At 40.9% G+C, this 21,858-nt stretch overlaps 1 protein-coding gene across 1 annotated transcript in view; it reads right to left on the reverse strand.

The window, feature by feature from the left end:
• LOC134568263 (sodium- and chloride-dependent creatine transporter 1-like) overlaps nt 1–21,858 on the reverse strand; it is a 90,555-nt gene that overhangs the window by 35,252 nt on the left and 33,445 nt on the right. Inside the window, exons 2-3 of the mRNA XM_063426705.1 lie at nt 8,626–8,874; nt 131–262 (exon numbers count right to left, since the gene is read on the reverse strand). Coding sequence (XP_063282775.1) covers nt 131–262; nt 8,626–8,874 — 381 coding nt within the window. The remainder of the gene's footprint in view (nt 1–130; nt 263–8,625; nt 8,875–21,858) is intronic.

Consider the following 21,858-nt stretch of genomic DNA (forward strand, 5'->3'; position numbering starts at 1 on the left):
AACATTCTCAAATACATCTATTTTTACTGAAAATAATTCATATTTTGATTTTATTTCAAGGCCTTTGGCAAGTGTCCGTTTCTACAGCCAACACCCGTGTCGTAAATTAGGAACCTTGTGAATATGTTACCTTTAAATAATGGAGCTATATTCCACGCTGCAATACCACCTTGCTTCATGAACTGACCAAGCGCAATCTCCAAGAAGAAGACAGGAATTCCTCCAACAAACACGATCAATAGATACGGTATCAGGAACACACCTGTAGGAATAGGAAGTGAGAATTAGGTGTCTTTGATATGCATTTTATATGTATGTGTGTCCTGGTAGCACAAAGGTGTCAGCTTACAGCTTAATTTGTTAAATTGAAACTCTTATAATTCTAAGCCACCTGTAGTAGCCCAGGGGAAGGGGTGCATTCAGAACACATGTGAAGACACTGCCTAGAATATCTATGTTGCTAGTGAATGCATAGATACAACATTATTTTTCCTTAAATATGTGTCAGATTAAAGTATTCTTTATTTTATTTTACATCATATATGATGCTGTCCTGGCACTGCCATGCACAGTGTGTTAATTAACTTGGCTTTGGACATGAGATGCCAAAAGGGAGCATGCATGAATACTAACTCTACCTGTTAGAATTCATGCATGCTTACATGAACGTATCGCATATGAACTTGTATGCCATTGTAGAAATGGAGAATCTAGTCTGGCAGAATGGGCAACATGAGAAGCTACCAGCACTCACAGCCAGAAATTCTATCTACAGTAAATTAGTGTGGTTCTGATAACTTGTCCCCTTTTGTTCTAGAGAAGCATTGAGGACACCCAGTGCCATTGCCACCCTCCTCCCATACAATGCTTCTCAGAAATGCTCTCTGAGCACTATTTGCTGTTTTTATCTCCTTCTTCTCCTGAGAATTGGACAAACCCCCGGAGGACAAGCACCAACATATCCTGTAAGCGGGGATTATTCCGCTGTGTGCTTATCAAACCTGAGCTGGCCATAGCTCATCTAAATGTGAGTGTAACACATATATTTTAATTTATGTTACATTCATTTTATACACTCCGCGATTGGTTTCTCTTCTTGTGTCTTCCATATCACACGGTTTGAACTAGTATAACAAGAGAAGATACCCCAACAGCGGAACGAGTGACTATATCCATTTTACCTTCTGATATTTATTGGAACTTATCTATTTTTTAATTTATATTTTTAATTTATTTTTTATTTTTATTTTTTATTTATTTGATTTTTTGGCGCAGCATTTCTTTTCCTTATTGTACATTTCTCATATAGAGGGTTAGAGGGTTACCCTCTGTAAGGTCGCTGCCTATCCACTATATTATTAGCGCTAACCTACCCTTTCTACTTGGAATGCTTCTCAGAAGCCTGCTCTGGCAAAACGCTAGTATGATTAAATCCAGATAGTTACAGGCTGAAGGTGTGGAATTACATTGTTTTATGAGTGAAACAGGTGAGTAGTTTACCAATTGACCACTCATTCTCCTTTTAATTTTTTACTTTCTTTTGTTTTGTTTTCTGTTTAAATGTGATGTTTAGCTGTGACTCAGCAGTCTAATTTTCAGATCTTTTGGTGAAGTAAATGGAAAGCCTCTCGTAGTCAGATCACTGTTTGCCCTTGTCTAATATATCTCAGTTGCCAACAGAAGTGAAAACGCTGCTCTAGGGAGACAATATGGAGGGTGGCAATTGCCGACTTTCCCTCTCCTGTTTTTTTCCACCATGTCTATCTGCATTGTTGGTTTACGAACACATGATACCATCTGCCATGCTGTTCCACCATGAAAAACATGGTTAAAGTTACCAGCATAACAGGTGAGTGGGTCTCCAACAGCCTAAACCAACCAACCGACTGTTTCTGGTACCCATTGAATAAAATACACCATGCAAGGATCAGGTGGGCTTTATCCATCATAGAGGGGCTCAGGACAACACGATCCAAACTTTAGCTCTCCTGCAATATGCCCGATTATCATCACAGAGCCTTCTCCTCTTGCCTAAAGACACAGAGAAGGTCTTTGATCGTGTATACTGAAACTACCTCTTTGCCACATTGATTGGATTCAGCATTGTATACATGGCCCACTGCATGTGTCTGCATTAATGGGGCCTTTATGTATCCTTTCCCCATTCGTAGTGGCACACGTCAGGGATATCCTCTGTCACCACTGTCTCTTTGCCCTAGAAATATTCCTAAATGTGATCAGGACTAATCCCTACTTCCAAGGGCTTGAAATGGGAGATACTCATTACAAAGTCACTGCTTATGTGGACGGCTTATTTTTCTATGTTACAACCCTGGAGATGTCCCTATGTTAATATCATGTTGGAGATTTTGGTGCCTTGTCCAATTTAAAGATCAACTATTCTAAATTGACAGTGTTAAATGTCTCCCTGTCTGGAGTGAGAGCAATCTTTGCTTCTTAATTACATCTGGAAGATGGAGAAATCAAGAAAACTAATTCTCCAGCTGACACTGCCAAAGTCCAGGGGAACCTGGGGAGGTCTGGCGATGCTGGATTTGAAGCTATATTATCAAGCCAGTCATCTCCTGTGGGTGGCCAAGTGGGCATAGGAAGGGACAGATGCACACTGGAAGGAAGCTGAGGTGTCGTAATTGGCAGACCTCTGCTAGCATTATGGCTAGAAAATTGATCAGCAACCTCTTAGCTTGCACTAATCTTTTTATAAAGGCGACTTTAGCAGTTTGGCACTCTCTGGCACAGCCACTGAGTTTATCCTCCTTGCCCTCATCACTAACTTCATTGGTCTTTAATCTTTCCTTCCCTCCGGGGTTGGAACCCAAAGCCTTTCAGACTTTATTTTTGCAGGAGGTGCCACAGGCATGCCATGCTCTTGAGCCAGCTAGCTGGATAACGCTGCGGTACCTAGTGTATGGATCTGAACCTACCTTACATACAATATTTTACATACATTACAATACAACATTTTAAGCATTGACAGATTACAGTCTATTTGGTGGGACAAATTCAATGCCCTTGCCTGGCACAGGAATTAACAAGATTTGAGGAATTGTGCCGCGGAGCTGACCCTCTGGAGCATGGGATATCTTTTCCATACGCCACCCTCCAGCGCCAACTAAATCCTCCTATCCTATCCTAGCCATACTTTCTTTGGTCATTGGGAAATGGCTCTTAGCAGATTTGATCTCTCTTAGGATGGTGGATGTTGGAGATACCATGACACCCTGGGCACTTTCCAGCATATATGGTGGAACTGTCTATTGAAAATTCCATGACATTATTAAGCCAGTCACAGATCACCCTCCTCCATTCCAACTAGTGGCGTTCTTCCTCAGTAGTGGCTTCTGCTTATAAAAAGTCAATGACCATCCAAATAATGAATACTTCTAAACACTTAATTTTCATGATATGGCGTAAGTCTGGCACACCGGCACTGAGGCTCTGGTTTTCCATATTGGAGGACCTTAGGGTGATAGAGGAGCTCACTTTTAGCACCACAGGCAATACTCAAACGTATATGGCAATTTGGATGTGATGGATAACCACTACAGAAAATGCTGAATTCAAGGTACTTCTAACTAGCTGATAGACACACCTTTGAGATTAGCAGGTGTGTCTGGGCTGACATGGGAGGCACGTTGGAGCATTCATGAGGGGATTTACACCCTTTCCCCCCTCTCGTCTTTTATCTACTTACCTCTTTCTATGCTTTTCTTTTCTATTTTCTCTCTCTGTCTTCTCTAAAGTATCTGTATTCTCTCTTCTAGGAGACTCTATCTGCCTATTACCTCATTATCAGGATAGTACACAATTGAGGTTATTTTTTACAGTATCTTTTCTATTCTTTTCCTTTGGCGAGTATCTTTTCCTCTAAAGGTTTGATGTTTGAAGCTTGATGAAGCCATTGTTAATTTATATGTCGACAAGGAGTGCTGCATGTCTCACTGTGTTTAAATCTATACATACTTGTGTGCAGCGTGTATATATGTGCGACCGAACAACCTACTCTACATTGTGTGTCTATTTACACACAAAAAAAAAAAGCACAGTGCACATTTACCAATGCAGATAGTTTAAATCTGTATCTATGAATTCTCACAATAAGAGTAGACTTACTCTTTGTTTGCTGCTGGTATGTGTTGTGATATTACCGAAGAAATAAAATATAAAAATATAATACATGAAAAATGGATATCAGATTCAGTCCAGAGTGCTTGAATAATGCTCTGCCGTGTATGTGAGTAGGTGTTGCGACTTCCTATTAGCTGTACAAGCCAACAGCTGCTCACACAGACAATAGCATATCTTAGACTGACTAACACATTGAGAAGCAGTTCGGGAGGGGGGATGCTCAGAGTTGTCTATAACGATATCTGGAAACCTAGAGATTCCAGAGTTGTATGCCCAGAGGCCAAATTGAAATGTCCTGTCTGTAACTCCCATCTCGATTGTACATATTATAAAACCATTCTTTTTACCAGGAGCTCCCAATGTGCTCAGTCAATCCTATGTGAACTCTAGCATAATTTTCATTATTAAAGCCAGGATGATTGTCTTAACTGCTTGAGGGCCAACTTCAAGAAAAGGGGCATCGCCTTGGACTGTTTGGCCTTTCTCTTGAGTGATTAATGGAAATGAATCATAATCATAATTTGATACCATCAACCATGTGCTTGGCATTTCCTTACAAGTATTTTGTAATGTTTTCAAAAATGTTTTGAATAGCACAATAGAGTTACAAGTTTACATATTTAAAAGACATACAAAAGAAACACACTACAAGGTAAATGTGTGCGGACATGAGTGCTAATTAGGGCATATGGCTCTAGTAGTTGATAAAGGTAATAAGAAAATGTTTGAATAAAATACAATAAAAGCCTAGTTGCTAGGCTTCAGGAACACAGCCAGGGTTCAATACTGATCATACCCACCAAAAATAGGTCAGAGTACAAGAAAGATAAAAATAGAAAAAAGAGTGTACTTCAGAGTGTCCAAGCTTAAAGCGTTGCTCCACACACCTTGACCACTTCAGTGATTTGCTGTCATGGTGCCTGGAGTCTGTGTGTGCAGTGTTTCACTTTAAAACGTTGCATATGTGGAGTTTAACCGCCTCTGCTGCCGGATGTGTAACTCCACCTCTAGTAGCATCACTGGGGTGTCATAAGTCAGCCAATGCTCTCAGCCATTGAATGCGATGTTAGCGGATTCCAGCTTCTGTAGCTCTGCAGTAACAGGGAGCATGTCACTGGACCACCAGGCAGCATCGGTGCCCAGCAGTGGCCAGGTAGGGGGGCAAACCACTGCTAAATGGTTGGCCCTTTAGCAGGGACCCGGGCCAGGGGACTCCTGACATCAAAACCACCACAGCAGAGGAGGGTATAATCTTATTTAGGTGTGTTTTTGTTGTTTTTAATTGTTAAAAAAATTCCAATGCAGCCACTGCACCCTACCACAGCAGCCACTCTACCTCCCAACTGCAGTCCACATAGCACTACTGCAGCCCCTAGCATCCTGTCTTCCCACTACAGCACCTGCCCCCCACTAAAGACCCCTCCCTACTGTAGCCTATACCACCCTACTGCAGCCCCTAGCTTCCTATCTTCCCACTCTAGCCCCCCACTACTGCTCCCCTCCCCATTGTAGCCTCTATCCCCCTACTGCAGCACCTAACTCCCCCACTATAGTACGCTTTTCACCACTACAGCACCGCCCCACACTGTAGCCCCTCCCTTCGCTCTGCAGCTCCTAACACCCATCTGCAACCCCAACTCCAACCCCAGCAAATGCCTCTAAACAATAATGGTAGTCGTTGCTATGGATTGGGGCTCACAATTTCATGGTCCTTCCAGGTTTGCAGTGGCAAGTAACTTTAAAGGCCTGGTTAGAAGCATAGGACTTGGAATATAGAGCCCTGCTATTGTGTGCTTGAAGCATGAAGTTATTTAGTCATATTGTTAACCTTCTAGATGTGCCTTCTTATAGGGTTCATTCACTAAATGCTGTATTGCTGCTATTCCAATTTCAACTTGCAACAATTCAGAGACTAAGTGTAAGTATGGTTAATTTAAAGTGATAACATCTAGAGAGATTTCAGCTCTAAAAAGCAACTCCGTTTGGGAGCTTTCCAGAGAAATCCCGTATTGTTTATATTCATTGCCTTTTCCATAAAGGGAATTTCTGGTCACCCTTACACTCAATCACCCTTGTGCGTTTCTAGAGTGACTTCCATCAGGTGGTGATAAACAATGATCCAGAAGGTCAGTAAAGATTGTATAATGAAGTACTGCATAATAATGTTCCATAAACGTCACAGATAAAAGGTGAGCTATGGTTACCAAAGCCATAATTCCATGCAGTAACTGTGTGTATCGCCAAAGAGGTTCTGTAGCAGCATTGCTGTTACCCATACCATTAATTTACTACTAAGTTGTGGTGTTATGTCTTTGACTATCAAATTAAAACATTGAAATAAAGACAGCCACGTTAAATAAAATCTTCAGCTTGGTTCACATTTGAGTACAAATTAAATTCTAACTTTAGTAAATAACCCAATAGGTCTCTCTGAACCCTAAGCCTACAACACAACTCTACATCTGCAGTACTCATCCTGTAGTATTTTCATTAATAATAAGATGTTGTTATTATTGTTTCACTTTATAAAAACAAAACAAAAAAAAAACATTTTATTTTTTTTAAATCAACATTTATAAAGTGGGTCCAAATTTTCATGAGGGTATCAAGCTGCAACTGTAAGATATCCTGAAAAGAGAGGTATAGCAGCATATTGTAGCAATCTATAATTTATATTAGCTGTCATAGCAGCTTCTGTGATTGTCCTCTCGATCCTGCTAAGATCTGTGCGAATCAGCTCTAACAAATGACACTTTCTTCTTTTCCCCTCCCCCTCTGCAGTATATTTCCATTTTTAGAGCGTGTGATTCTCTGCAAGACTGGGAAGTGGATGCAGAAGGGTGGGAGTGGGAATACAGCATTGATAACTTGTTGCCATTTTTATATAGGTCACAGCATGCATTTAAAAAAACAGTTATTACGTAGGAAAGAAAAGCGAGCCTTGATTGAGGTTCAAAGGTCAAAAAAATGTTTATGTACGTAATCATCAGTGGCTTTTTTTACGCTAGACAGCAATTTTCCAGTACAACCGTCTCATTTTTTATAGACTCATTCATACTATTTCAAAATGCACAAGTTAAAGTAGCCCTCATTTTCAAGTAGGATAACAACTCTGTTCCTTTACTGTATTTGCAGCGGGAACTGAGTTTCCACACTGACTTCTGTGAAGAGAGAACATGGCACACAGCACAGGAGCATTTTTATTTTGGTCTAACGCTATTACACCCTTACCATACAGACAGTCCTCACTTACTCACTTCCGTTCTTACAACTCAGTCGCATAAACAAATTGGTCGGTAACTGAGGATGCGCTAGAGAGCAGGTCTATGTTCGGGGGAATTCCCCTAACATAGGCCAGCTCACTAGCGCAGGGAATCCCGCAAATATATGTCCGGGGAAAATTTCCCGAACATAGATTAGCACAGCAGAGCAGGAAGTCCCTCGAATCTATGTTCTGTGAAAATTCCCCGAACATATATTAGCTCACTAGCACAGGGAATGGCTGAAATCTATGTTTGGGTAAAATTCTCCATACATAAATCAGCTCTCTCAAATCCCCATGCTAGAGAGCTGGTCGTAAGTCCGAGCAGTCGTAAAACAGGTAAGTTGCAAAGTGAGGACTACCTGTATATATGTATATTATGTTTGATTTTTTAAAAATATTATTAAAGGCTTTTATAAGCACTTTGCATTAAAAAAGTATTTGATTCACTGTACAGCTTATTCACTTTATGATATATGTGTGTATTAATGTTTTCCTTAGGAGTTGACCTATACTCCATAGACACCCAGAAACAGGAAACATGGTGGCTCTGTCTAGATATCACTTTTAAGTTTTCAAGGAGCAAATCAGCAAATCATTTTAATTTCATCCAAATCTTTCTCTGCTGTTTAGGTGACTTAGAAAGATGCAGTTCCACCTGTAACTTGACTGGCCTTCTATTGGCGGTTCTGATGCTGGGCAAAAAGTTTGGTCACTGAAAAACTACCCTAAACGATCTTAATGATCCTCCGATAGCTCTTGAGACAGCCAATGAGATGAACGATTAATAATTATGGAAGGGGGACATGAGGGTAACCATAACATTAAGTTGCATACCCAATATGTCAAAATTAACAGAGCCATATGCTGTTCAGTGACCATTGAGGATACAGTAATACAATCTAACATTTATGACAGGCCTGTCTAAAACGTGGATTCCCAGATGTTAAAATTACCATGAAGGCTCACTAAGAGCTGACTTTTATTGTTACTACTAATTATTACGTAACTACTAATTCATTATTATTAAGCTCAAACTTCAAACTGGGCAACATTTGGTAGAATCCTTAGTTTCTTGAATTTAAAAACATTTCTGTAGAGAATTATAAATGTGCCCTTATTTCGATGAAGAACAAAGAATTATAAATGACAGATGTGTGAAAAGGCTAGGTTCTAAAGAAAGAGCTTCCATTATTAGCACACACAAGGTTTACCTCCTCCGTTTTTATAGCAGAGGTATGGGAACCTCCACACGTTACCCAGTCCAACTGCAAAGCCCACACAAGACATGATGAAGTCCATCTGACGGGTCCAAGTCTCTCGTTCTGGGATGGGGATTTTGACTGGACCCATAGCAGGCACCACCAGTGGAGCAACGACAGCTTTTTCGTCTGGGATTGCTTCCCCCCCTCCTGATGTCTCAGCTCCCTCCATTTCGGGGGCTCGAGGGAATCCATCCTTTTCTGTAGAGACACAAGAAGATATATTGCATACTAATCAATAACATGGTTTAATCTCTAAAAAATGTTGTTGTTTGTTTACATAGATTGCTTCTCCTACTTAAAGAATTATGAAATTCTATAATATAACCACCATAAATACAGTATTTGTTTCTGTACATTGACATAATTCAATCATTTATTTCACACCTGTAACACACATACACACACACACACAAAAAAAATCACTCACACAGCACCAATGCAACATTCAACTTTCTGCAGATGACTTTGAAACAACCAGTTAAAGGGGGGAACGTTTTGGGATTCAGAACAAATTTTGTTCTTCAATGTGTCATATTGCACCAGCTGCTAAATCCAGAGGTATTATACAGTGTCAAATTATTACAATCTGTCCATCAGAAGAGACTAGGCTATAGAGCAAGGTGGGACAGTGCCCTGGTTTTTGATACAAAACAAAAAAAAATCAAATCTTTTTGCATAGGGAGGGCAAATGATAGATGTTCTGCAGCTCCCTCTCCACTCTGTTATGATGACTGGAGATGCTGCTAAGAGACTGAGCAACTAATTACTGTATGTGAAGATTTGGGGACATTTTTGAATTATTATACAGTCCTCAGATATGCTTAGTAGACTTGTGCATTTGGTTTCCAACTAATTGCAATTTGTCTGAATTCTGGATGAATTATGAGACATGTCCTGATCTGCCAGAGATTAATGGAAGTCATGCGCCTATACAGTAGTTGCTATAGGCACTAATTTTATTCAACACTAACCAGGGACGTATTAGCCGCGAGGCAAACAAAGCATTTGCCTTGGGATCGGCATTTTCCAGGGGGCCGCCCCCCAAAAAAGCCGCCCCCAAATGCCCAGGGCAAATGTCTTGTTAGACTTGCGGCTAACATCATATTCCGGCTCCCGACATCACTCTGCGGCGCACAAGGGAGCTGAGCAGACAGCTCAGGGGCAAGTGCTCCCTCGCCAGCGCCGCCCAACCGTCTGACCGCCCAGCAGCCCCACTAGACCCCAGGGAGAGGGAGAACCCCCCCCCCCCCCCTAGCATTCCAAAGCTAAGGAGGCTGGGGGGGGGGTAAATACAAAAAAAAGTGAGTGTGTTAATGTGAGTGAGTGTGTGTGTCTGTGTGTGTCTGTTAGTGTGTGTGTCTGTTAGTGAGTTAGTGTGTGTCTGTTAGTGTGTGTGTTTGTCTGTTAATGTGTGTGTGTTTGTCTGTTAGTGTGTGCCTGTTAGTGTGTGTGTTTGTCTGTTAGTGTGTGTGTGTCTGTGTGTGTGTGTGTGTGTGTCTGTGTGTGTGTATGTTAGTGAGTATGTGTCTGTTAGTGTGTGTGTGTTTGTCTGTTAGTGTGTGTGTGTGTGTGTGTGTTTGTCTGTTAGTGTGTGTGTCTGTTAGTGTGTGTGTTTGTTAGTGTGTGTGTGTTTGTCTGTTAGTGTGTGTGTGTGTGTCTGTTAGTGAGTGAGTGTGTGTCTGTTAGTGTAAGTGTGTTTGTCTGTTAGTTAGTGTGTGTGTGTGTGCCAGTGTGTGTGTGTCTGTTAGTGAGTGTTTATGTCTGTTAGCTAGTGTATGCGTATCTGTCAGTGGGGGGGAGGGGGGCTGAGTTTTGTCCTGCCTAGGGCAGCACAAAACCAGGATACACCACTGACACTAACTCTAATACTGACACTTAACACTAATCCTAGCTCTAACCCAGCAATAACCTTAACACTAACCTTACAACTAATACTAGCCCTAACACTAACTCTCACCCAGACATAACCTTAAAACTAACAATGACACACTAACCTTAGCCCTAACCTTAACACCAACTGCAACACTGACCCTAAGACTAGCTGTAACCTAAACACTAAAAATAACACACTAACCTTGTCCCTAACCCAGCATTAGCCTTAACATTAACCCTAATAATAACACTGACTGTAAACCTATCACTATCATTAACTCTAACCTTAATCTGGTACTATCTTTAACACTAAACCAACCCTAGCCATAACCTAGCACTAACACACGAGCCCTAATTCTGACCTTACACCTTGCTCTAACCCTGGACTAACATTAAAGGGACACTATAGTCACCAGAACAACTACAGCTTAATGTAGTTGTTCTGGTGAGTATAATAGCTCCCTTTAGGCATTTTGCTGTAAACACTGCCTTTTCAGAGAAAATGTAGTGTTTACATTGCCCTTAGGGACACCTACAAGTGGCCACTCCTCAGATGGCCACTGGAGGGGGTTCCTGGCTCAGGGCTGCTCAGTAGGCAGCCCTGCCATTGATTCAATGCAATTATATGAGGAGGTGCTGATTGGCCAAAATGGTGCTTGGCCCCGCCCCCTTGTCAATTTTAGCCAATCCAATGTTTTCCCAATGGGAAAGCATTGGATTGGCTAAAAATCGTCAATTTTGGCAGACCCACGCGGCGTTGGAAATAAGGTGAGTTTTAAACATTTATAGGGGGACTAAGGGGGGGGGGGGGCAAGCTACCTAAATGGTGGGTTTTCACTATAGGGTCAATAATACATGTTTGTTTTCCTGACCCTACAGTGATCCTTTAACAATTACCCTAATTCTGACCCCAAACCTAGTCTTAACCTAGCACTATCCTTAACGCTAACCCAACCCTAGCCATAACCTGGTATTGACCTTAGCCTTCACTCTAACAAAAACCCTAATCCTAGCCCAGCACTAACCTTAACACTGACCATAACCCAGCACTGACCTTAACTCTATCCCAAGCCCAAACCCAACCCATGTATTCTCTCTCTCTCTCTATTATATATAATATATATTTTATATAATTATTCATGATGTTCTTTCATTTCATTAGAAGACATTACGAATTCTCTTTATTTGTGTAGAATCCCCAGGACATAAGGAACTTACTAACCAGACTCTTCTGTATCCTGCACCAGTTTTCTTTTTAATCAATGGGTTAATTAATTCTATAACTCCATACTGTAACCTGTGATGCCATCAGCACTGTCACTCACCCCTAAAAAAATGAGTATTTCATAAAGATAGAATCTTTATGAAATACTCATATTGACTGTAATGGGATTTCACTGAACCCAGTCAATAGATATACAGAGACAAAGTAGGGACTACTTTAACTTTGTATATTTCCTCTACCTTACACTTCTAGACAATGGTAGAGCTACCACCATCTAGAAGTGTGAATCCCCCATGCCATCATGAGTTATGGCTGCAGGTAATTGGCTCTGTCTATGGAGCATCCTGCTATCTTACGGGATCCTCCAGAATCTCAATGCTGTACTCTCACGCATGCATAAGAGTACAGTAGTTATGTCGGATCCTAAGCTGAAGAAATGATCACTTGAGAAGGCCCAAGGGAGAAACCGGCTGTGACTATTCAGAATGACTTTTTAATTTGCTTCTTTTTTTACTTTTGTATGGTATATTACAATAAATATTGTTTTTACCCTCAAAATGTTATGGTTTTTTTATATTTTTTTATCCTGCAATTATTTTATCAACTTTAAGGAGCCTCGCCAGGGACCATCACAACATCTACCTCTAGTAATATATATCCTTGGTGGGTATCATTCCACCTAAGCTGATATCATTGAGCATAAGGTGCTCTTGAAATTGTGAGTAAGTTTCATACTCTTCCACACACTTTTATTGGTTTGAAACAGTGAGCACTATATCCGTTTTTTTTTTTTAAATGCTGCTTCCACTGTGAAAACTCATAGAGAAAAATCCCAGTTTCATCCCTGAGTGGGGATTGTACCACTCAGAGCCATATCTAAGAGCTGATTGGAGGCTTTATCATTGTGAGTCTATTCTTTTTCTTCACATAATTGAGATATTGAACATACTGGGTTGCACTATTGGTTTTTCTTTTCTGCATATATTTTACATGAGATGCCAAAAACAGAACTCCCTATCTGAATCAAAACCTAATTTATTTGAATGCCAAGGAGGACCTTTGACTGATCTACACTAAAGCATCTCCTCCTCAAAGGCTTAAAGAAAAAAGACCCTTGTTTTATTCCTCTGGGACATTTTAAGTATATCTAAGTTATTTATATCGCTATTTGGTTTTACTGTATATATATATATATATACATATATATATATAGAAAAGTAATGAAGGGAGCACACTAGGTCTTAGAAATAGTGCAAAATTATTTACTGCATTCAAAAGAATACATCGCTGTGGTATACAAACAAATCAACGTTTCGACCCTGCTGGGTCTTTATCAAGATCACCCAGCAGGGTCGAAACGTTGATTTGTTTGTATACCACAGCGATGTATTCTTTTGAATGCAGTAAATAATTTTGCACTATTTCTAAGACCTAGTGTGCTCCCTTCATTACTTTTCTATATATATAACGCGGGATAGCACCTGGGCCTATAATACTTTAAAACCATTTGAACGGAGGAGTGCCTGGCTTTGGAATTTTTTCTATATATATATATATATATATATATATATACATATACATCCATATTTCAATTTATACTTGGTGCCAATCAGTTTTTTCTTGTTTTCTACCTATTGTTTTCCCTTGGATTGTTAGGGTATCTAATTAACCGAATCTGCTGCCATTTGAGTTAGCGCTGTATCTCCCCCTCTCTTTGTTCCTAAGCTGAAGAAGATGGCCGCTCCCCAACCACCAGACCCCCAGGAGCGATGTCATAGTCGGGGGTCTTTTCGAATTCTACAAAGTCTCCAGACGTTGTCAGTGCTGCATTAATGTAATTATATAGGCTTACCATTACCTTACACTTTCTGGGTTGGAGAATTTTACTGGATAGACATAGGATAAGAGTCTTAGTTTAGCGGCTATCTGCAGTTACATTGAATCTGTCTACAATAGACAGCCTGGGATTCTGGTTTTAGACACAGATTGTGCCCTGTAAGAAATCCGTAAACAGAATGTGAAGGTCAAAGGTTGTTCAAACAACATAAATTCCAAAAATATCTTGATCAAATTCAAATCTTTATTTAAATGTTTTTTCTTTTATATATAAAAAAAAAGAAAAACAACCACAACTACAGCAGTGTGGCTATTTATAAACTAATACAATAATAAAAAAATATGAACAAATTAATGATCCAATTAAGGGTGCACTTCTAGGCTGGCCACGTGACATGTTTTATGTCTCAAGGCTTATTTAATCATAGGATATGGATGTGAAGCTGGAGGAAGTGTTTTATGAGTCTGCCTCAGCTGTGAACTAATTAATTTACCTGAAAGTTTAATCCATTAAACTGGATAATGTGAAAGCTTCAAGCAGGTTTCAAGGAACAAATGGTTTATTTGCCAAATGGTTCTGAACACACCATCCAAAGATTGTTTTAATATGTACATGACCTCCTATCTACACCTTTTGTTTGTGGATATTGCTACTTATTATCAAAGTACTGGAGCATGACTCGTGGATGAATACATCTATTAGCCTGTGACTCCAGGATTCTTAAAGTCCATGATCAATTACATATTATTCAGGAGGGTATGGTGGGTGGGTTAGGGCCACAGGTGCTATGCGGATGCTCCGCTAAATCGTCGCTGCCCTCTACTATAGACTAAACCTACAGATTTTACCGCCCGCACGACAAAACAGGGCCCGCGCGAGGCAATGGGACCCAATAGAAACCCACTATTCCTCAATAATATATAGGACGACGAGTCCCCTTTCCGATTTATATCTTCAGGTCAGCCTTACCACAGACCTTATAATAGCCCCTATCCGCTTCAACGATACTCCTTGGCTGTACACGGCCATTATGATGACTGGCGTATCTTGACCATACACTACACAGTCACTACCTGGCTCACACAGAGTTGATACACCTACCCCTTCGCAACCGATTATAAGATACAGATGTTTGCATATTTACTACATGTACCGTAACGAAGTTAACAATGTTGCTACTGTACTACCTTCTAATTGTTAATATTGTTTTGGTGTTCATTTCTTTATATTTATATGGCTGCTCCCGCTGTTGCGAGACCCGCGTGTCTCCTATTTTACTATCCTATAGCATTGTTTTACATTTCCGGTGACACAAATAAAAGCCGTTTGAACACAATTACATATTATACAGTCGAGCGACAACTCTGCGGGTTCATTGACCAAACTGACATCAGTGGAGAACCGATTTGAAAATGTCTGCAATCCAGATAGCTTTTCCAGTTTGTCTATTTTGGCTGAATCTATAATTCACGTTTGGAAATGGAAAAAAAAAAAAACCTTTGTTTTATGTTGAAAAACAAAAAAAGATATCTGCATGTTATTAAACTGTAGGTTTCATAAAATTAAAGTCACACAGAATTTTCCGCTGAGGTGAATACAAAATGTATTTAAATGTTTACGTCATAAAAGAATTGAAAACAAATCTCTGTGCCAAAACAAGATCTTGAAATCTCTTGGCATGCTGGTCCTACTTTTTTTTTTAATTAAACATGTTGCTGTAGTGTGTTATTTATGGGTGCTGCAGTTGCTCTGTAATGTTGTATCTGTGTGTATGTGGGCTTGAATATTGTTTATGCGTATGAGTAGTTTGTGGTATTGTGTAAGATAACTATGAATGTAGGTTGTGAATGGGAGCTGCTTGTGAAATAGTATGTGTGGATGATATGTCACATTGTGTGTTTGTTGGTGTGTGTGTATGTGTGGGGCTGCTTGTGGTATTGCATGTGAGAGGCTGCATGTGGGTTTATGTGCATGTATGTGGATTGTATTTGTGGGGACTTTGTTTTCGTTTTAATGTGTGGAATGCTTGTATTATTTGTATGATGAGGGGGCTTATTCTGCAACTCTGTATATATATCTAGCAGTGTGACATTTCTGGGCTCCAGAGGGAAGCGGGCTGGCCAGATACAGGTCAAGTGCAGGAGTTGCGATAGCTGCTCTAGGCTGCTCTACTCCAGTGCGGATTCCTGTTCACAAGGGCTGGAAGAAAGTCATCTGAGATTAAGTGCTGCAATGCGTAAATTGATGATTGCCCCTTACCACCTGCAATCACTGATCGCAGGTGGTTTGACTCCTGATAGGCTAGAGCCTGTTCGCTCTGGCAGTCTTGAGTGCCGTGCAAATGTGGCAAATGTGGCACGGCACCTGTGGCATAGGTTGCTGAACCCTGCTCTAGATAATCTATATTTTCAGTTGGGCTATTTTGACATCCAATTTGAAATTCGAAACAAACTCTGAATTCCTGACAAATCACATTTAGTGAATAATCTTGTAAGAGCTTTTGTTTTGTTTTGTGATCTTCTGTGATTCTCTGAAGTGGGTCTGATACTTACAGGGTAAATTACTAAACTGTGAATTGTTGGGGATTCCACGTCTACCCAGTCTGAGTAGCATATTCTGCCTTTTTGGAACTGTACTGTTCATGCTGGCAGAAGCATTGCCATAAGCTTCATGTCTGCATTATATTTCTTTTGTAATTTGGGCAGACTGGAGTTAAAAAGTACAGCACTTGCCAATGAGAGATCCCCTCCCATTTACTGAATTCTCCTGATTGTCATGGCCAGAACAAATGTAACAGTTTCACTTCTAGCTTTGTCTGGCATTTCTAGATACAAAGACAAAAGGAATTAAAAAAGTGCGCGGTTCTAACAGAACATCAGCACTGAATCTCCAGGGTGAATGACTCACAGGTGCCAACATGTTTTAAAAAACATTCAGGAACATTATGCAGCTGGGGGGGTGACATCAAAGTGCATCAGCGAGTGCCCACGGCACTGTGCAGAGAGGAGCCAACACAAGACAAGTTGTTCTGCTTTGGTGTTACCATAACATAACAGTGTATTAACTCATTATTGACCAGCACAGAGGCCACCGCTTCTGCAGTATGTTTGCAAAGCATTAGCGTTGGAACTTTTCATGTTAAATGGTAGCGTTGCCCTCTCATTCCAATAAGTGACTTGGTGGCACTTTCAGCAATCGTATATTGTGCATACTAGAATATCGGGGAATATAGAAATATTGGGGGTCTATTTACTCAACAGTAAGCTGGGGAAACCAAATTGCAAACTGTAAACATGCTGTCATTGAGTGGTAATCCATATCGGAGCTGTACATCACTTTGAATAGAGTAGGAAGCAGTTTAAGTATATTTATTTGACTGCATTGGAAGGTTGGCTCAATAAAATGCAGGGGGTAGTGACTCACACAAATGAATTGTTGGTCCTATTGGAGGTAGTGCCATAGAATTTATATATGTACTAACGTTCGTCGCAATCAGGTTTGGACACATGCATTCTTCATTACAAGAGCTTAAGGCACAGTTATAATTTGAATCGCATGTGATATATTAAGCTCAATGTATATCTGCTGATATCACCAGCCACGTAACTCCTGTCCTATGTGATTAATTGTATGCTGTTTCTTGCTCGGCCAAGATCAGATGGAAGTATAGGTACGTGCATTGCAACGTAAGTAGAAATAGAGTGGGCCAAAAAGGTTACTGGGAAGATGAATAAGTGTCATAATCAGAAAAGTAAGGTGTACAATTGTGAAATGGCAGTCATCAAAAGTGGAATGTACCTACTAGTTCTCTTAGTTGCCATAGTAACGGCCCCACCTTAAAGGGACACTATAGTCACCTGAACAACTTTAGCTTAATGAAGCAGTTTTGGTGTATAGAACATGCCCCTGCAGCCTCACTGCTCAATCCTCTGCCATTTAGGAGTTACATCCCTTTCTTTATGAACCCTAGTCACACCTCCCTGCATGTGACTTGCACAGCCTTCCATGGACACTTCCTGTAAAGAGAGCCCTATTAAGGCTTTCTTTATTGCAAGTTCTGTTTAATTAAGATTTTCTTATCCCCTGCTATGTTAATAGCTTGCTAGACCCTGCAAGAGCCTCCTGTATGTGATTAAAGTTCAATTTAGAGATTGAGATACAATTATTTAAGGTAAATTACATCTGTTTGAAAGTGAAACCAGGTTTTTTTTTCATGCAGGCTCTGTCAATCATAGCCAGGGGAGATGTGGCTAGGGCTGCATAAACAGAAACAAAGTGATTTAACTCCTAAATGACAGTGAATTGAGCAGTGAAATTGCAGGGGAATGATCTATACCAGGGGTAGGCAACCTACGGCACTAGTGCCATGCACGGCACTCGAGGTGCCTTTGCACGGCACTCAAGGCTGCTAGAGCCAAACAGGCTCTGGCCTATCAGGAGTCCCAGTAAAACTTCAGATATCTGCTAATCCGAGAAGGTGGTGAAGGACAATCCTCAATTTATGCATTGCAGGACGTAGAGGTAGTGATCTCAGAGCACTTGTGAATAGGAATCCACACTGTAGCAGAGCAGCCTGCAGCTGCTGTTGCAGCTCCTGTCCTTGACCTGTACCTGGCCTGCCTGGCCCCCACTGGAACCCAGGGAAGCCACACACACTGCTAGATATACACAGAAATGCAGAATAACCCTCCCCTCATACAAATAATACGGACAGCCCACACACAAACATACACACAATCCGCACAAACGAAACACCACTAACAATCCACATACATGCACACAACCTCACATGCAATACCCCAAAAAGCCCCCACACACTACCAAACACACACTGTGACATATCCATCCACACACACACAATTGCACAAGCGGCCCCCATACACAGCCCACATTCATATGTATCATACACAATACCATAAACTACTCATGAACATAAACAATATAATAGCTCATATACGCAGGGCCAACTTTAACGCAGGGCAAACTGGGCAGCTGCACTGTGAGCCCTGCTGGCCTCAACTATTTCTAACCCTCTGGCCGGTAATCTGCACACTAAGGAGGCCCACCGGGTGGCCCATGCTCAAAGGACCACCTGGTGGGCTTCTGTCAGCAGGGGCCCGCTGCATGCTGAGGTGCTTTAACAGCGCAAGCGGGCCCCTTGCTTTTCGGCAGCAGGCTGGGAGGAAGTGACGGCCGCGCATCACTTCCTCCCACAAAGAGAGGAGCGCGCGGGAAAGAAGAGTAGGCAGATTGGAGGGGGGCTGGCCGAGAGCGCTAGACCCCAACTCCCAATACCTTCAACCACCAGCAGGAAAGGTAGGAAACTGGAGGGTGGGTTTTAAAGTGTATGTCTGTGTCAATATGTCTGTCATTGTGTGTGTGTGTTAGTGTGTCTGTATGTATGTGTGTCATATCTGTGTGTGTCAGTATGTGTGTCAGTATGTGTGTCAGTATGTCTGTGTGTGTCAGCATGTCTGTGTGTCAGCATGTGTCAGTATGTCTTTGTGTGTGTCTGTGTGTCACTATGTCTTTGTGTGTGTCTGTGTGTCAGTATGTCTGTGTCAGTATGTTTGTATGTCAGCATGTCTGTGTGTGTCAGTATGTCTGTGTGTGTATCTGTGTGTGTGTGTGCGCATTTCAGTGTGTATATATCTCTGTGTGTGTATATGTGCATACATCTCAGCATTCACACACTAACACTACACACAAATACACCTCTGCATTCAAACCTCAACACTACGTACAAACACATGTCTGTGTTACACACCAAAATTATATGTAAATACACCCCTGCATTCAAAAACACTACACAAATACATGCTTGCAATCACGCCAACACCACGTACAAACAAATTCCATACAAAAACCTGTTTACATTCAAACAAACAAAAACTGCTTAGTGCTAAATACAGACCTGCAAACATGTGTAAATGGTAGAGCCCCAGCTATCAATGCATTTCTGGAGTTGCACGACAGATGGGGATCTACCTTTTAATCACCCGTGCAACAGGGAGACCCCAAAAAATTCTTGCACCTCTCTACTTTAGGTCCGCCACTGCGTTGAGGTACAGGGTCCAGGGGGCCCTAAGCAAATGCTTTGCCCAGGGTCCAGTCACTATTAAAGAAGGCCCTGCATATACGCACAAATACAGCAATACAAAGCAATTACAGTAAAAATAACACAAGCAGAATCCGTCAGCATACACACCTTGATTAAAAAAAAAAAAATAGGACCGGCACGCTACGGGACATCACAATCCTATATCGGCACAATGCTTCTAAAAGGTTGCCTACCCCTGATCTATACACTAAAACTGCTTTATTTATAAGTAATTTAGGTGACTATAGTGTTCCTTTAAGAATTTAGAACCTTTAGTTCTAACTCAAAGTTCTTCTGTGGATGTAATGTAGGATTAGCAGAGTTAAATTACTAAAATTTCAGGGGCAGATCCAGATCTGAATTGTACTGCTGAGTTTGGTGTCAGATTTTAAAATTGACACATACATTTGCACAAACACAGATGCACACACTTATACAATTACAATAATTAATATAGTGTTAACATATTCTGCAGTGCAGTACAATAGGTAAACAAGACAAACATTTAAAGGGACACTATAGGCACCCAGACCACTTCAGCTCATTGGAGTGGTCTAGATGCATTGTCCCTATTGCCCTTAGTCCTGCAATGTAAAACATTGCAGTTTTAGAGAAACTGCTATGCTTACATTGCGGCACTAAGACAGCCTCTAATAGAGGTGCTTCCAGGATCTTAGCGGACTTTAGGTTGCCTAACTGAAACTGGCCGTCCTCACGCTCTGCATGAGGACATCTAAAATCAGTGAAATCCCCAATAGGAATGCATTGATTCAATACTTAGCTATGGGGATGGCTCAATGCTGTGGTGGTGCTCGCTGCGCATGTGCATTAGCCTCCCCCATAGGATGATGTCGGAGGAGGCTGAGTGCCCACACGTTGCAGAAGGACATCGGCGCTGGGATCGAGTAAGTAAACAAAGGGTTTTTAATTCTTTATTGGGCGGGGGGCATGAGAGAGAGGGGAGGCAGTGGGAACTATAGTGTAAGGAATACAGCTTTGTCTTCTTAACACTTTTATTCTAACAAAACATATTTGACATATAGCAGCAGGGGAAGAGTGCCCCAGCTAAGCAAACTTTTTGATCGTGAACATAATTGTGATCTTCTTAACCCCTTAATGACACAACTTCTGGAATAAAAGGGAATCATGACGGAATATTTCCGTCATGTGTCCTTAAGCGGTTAAGCATGGAATTGAGTGAAAATGGACTGTGAATGCTGTTAAATATCTCAATAAAGATCGAGTAGTTGTCAGATGCCACGTGCGTAAGAAACATAGTGATCCCAAGGACAGCGATTATTCATGGTAAATTTATTGTCATTTAATTCCCCCCAGGTTAGCATTTGCCGCTGGAAAAATTAATCTTAGATTACTAAAAGCACATATTACACATAGATGAATGACCCACTTTAATTTGCGTGTTTGCTTATGTTGTGATGGGGCCCTTCGCAATTTATGATGAGTTCATATTGACAATAAATGTTGCATTCTGGGAAGATTGATCAGGAGAGCTTGACGTTAATTCATCTGTTGTTGCTGTGCTTAATTTGCTAAACCAATAGATGTAATTTCTGGCTCATTTACTTTGAAAGCTTGTGAATGTTGCATTTAACAGCTACAAGTCTACTACATCCATTCATTCCTTGTGAATTTCTACACTTATTTTGTAAATAGTCTGGGATTTTTATTCACTAAATGGAAGGTTGTGGTGACTTGAGTAACAACCACAATCTAGGCCAAGAGAAAAGTTCTGAAACAATATCTACAGCTTAGTTGTTACTGTTGCTGTGAAATTAAAAAGACAATATAAAGCCATTAAACGTATCCCTAAATATTCATTGTATACTACAAAAGATAAAAAAAACACATTAATTTACAAAGCCCTCAACAATTCCACTCCTCATTACATGTCCTCTTTAATTAACATCAACACCCATTCTCATTCTCTTTGCCAGTAGCCTTCTCTTGTCCTCTGCTTGTTCTCACATTGCTAACTCTAGTCTACAAGAGTGTTGCTCTACTCCTATGGAATTCCTAACCTCAGCCTATTAGACTCTCCACAGCCTCCAATCCTTCAAGACATGGATGAAAACATATATCTTTAGTAAAGTCTTCTATCTCCCTGGGTGACTCTTCTCTCTATACTTT

The sequence above is a fragment of the Pelobates fuscus genome, chromosome 7 (assembly GCF_036172605.1).
Source record: "Pelobates fuscus isolate aPelFus1 chromosome 7, aPelFus1.pri, whole genome shotgun sequence".
Lineage (NCBI taxonomy): Eukaryota > Metazoa > Chordata > Amphibia > Anura > Pelobatidae > Pelobates > Pelobates fuscus.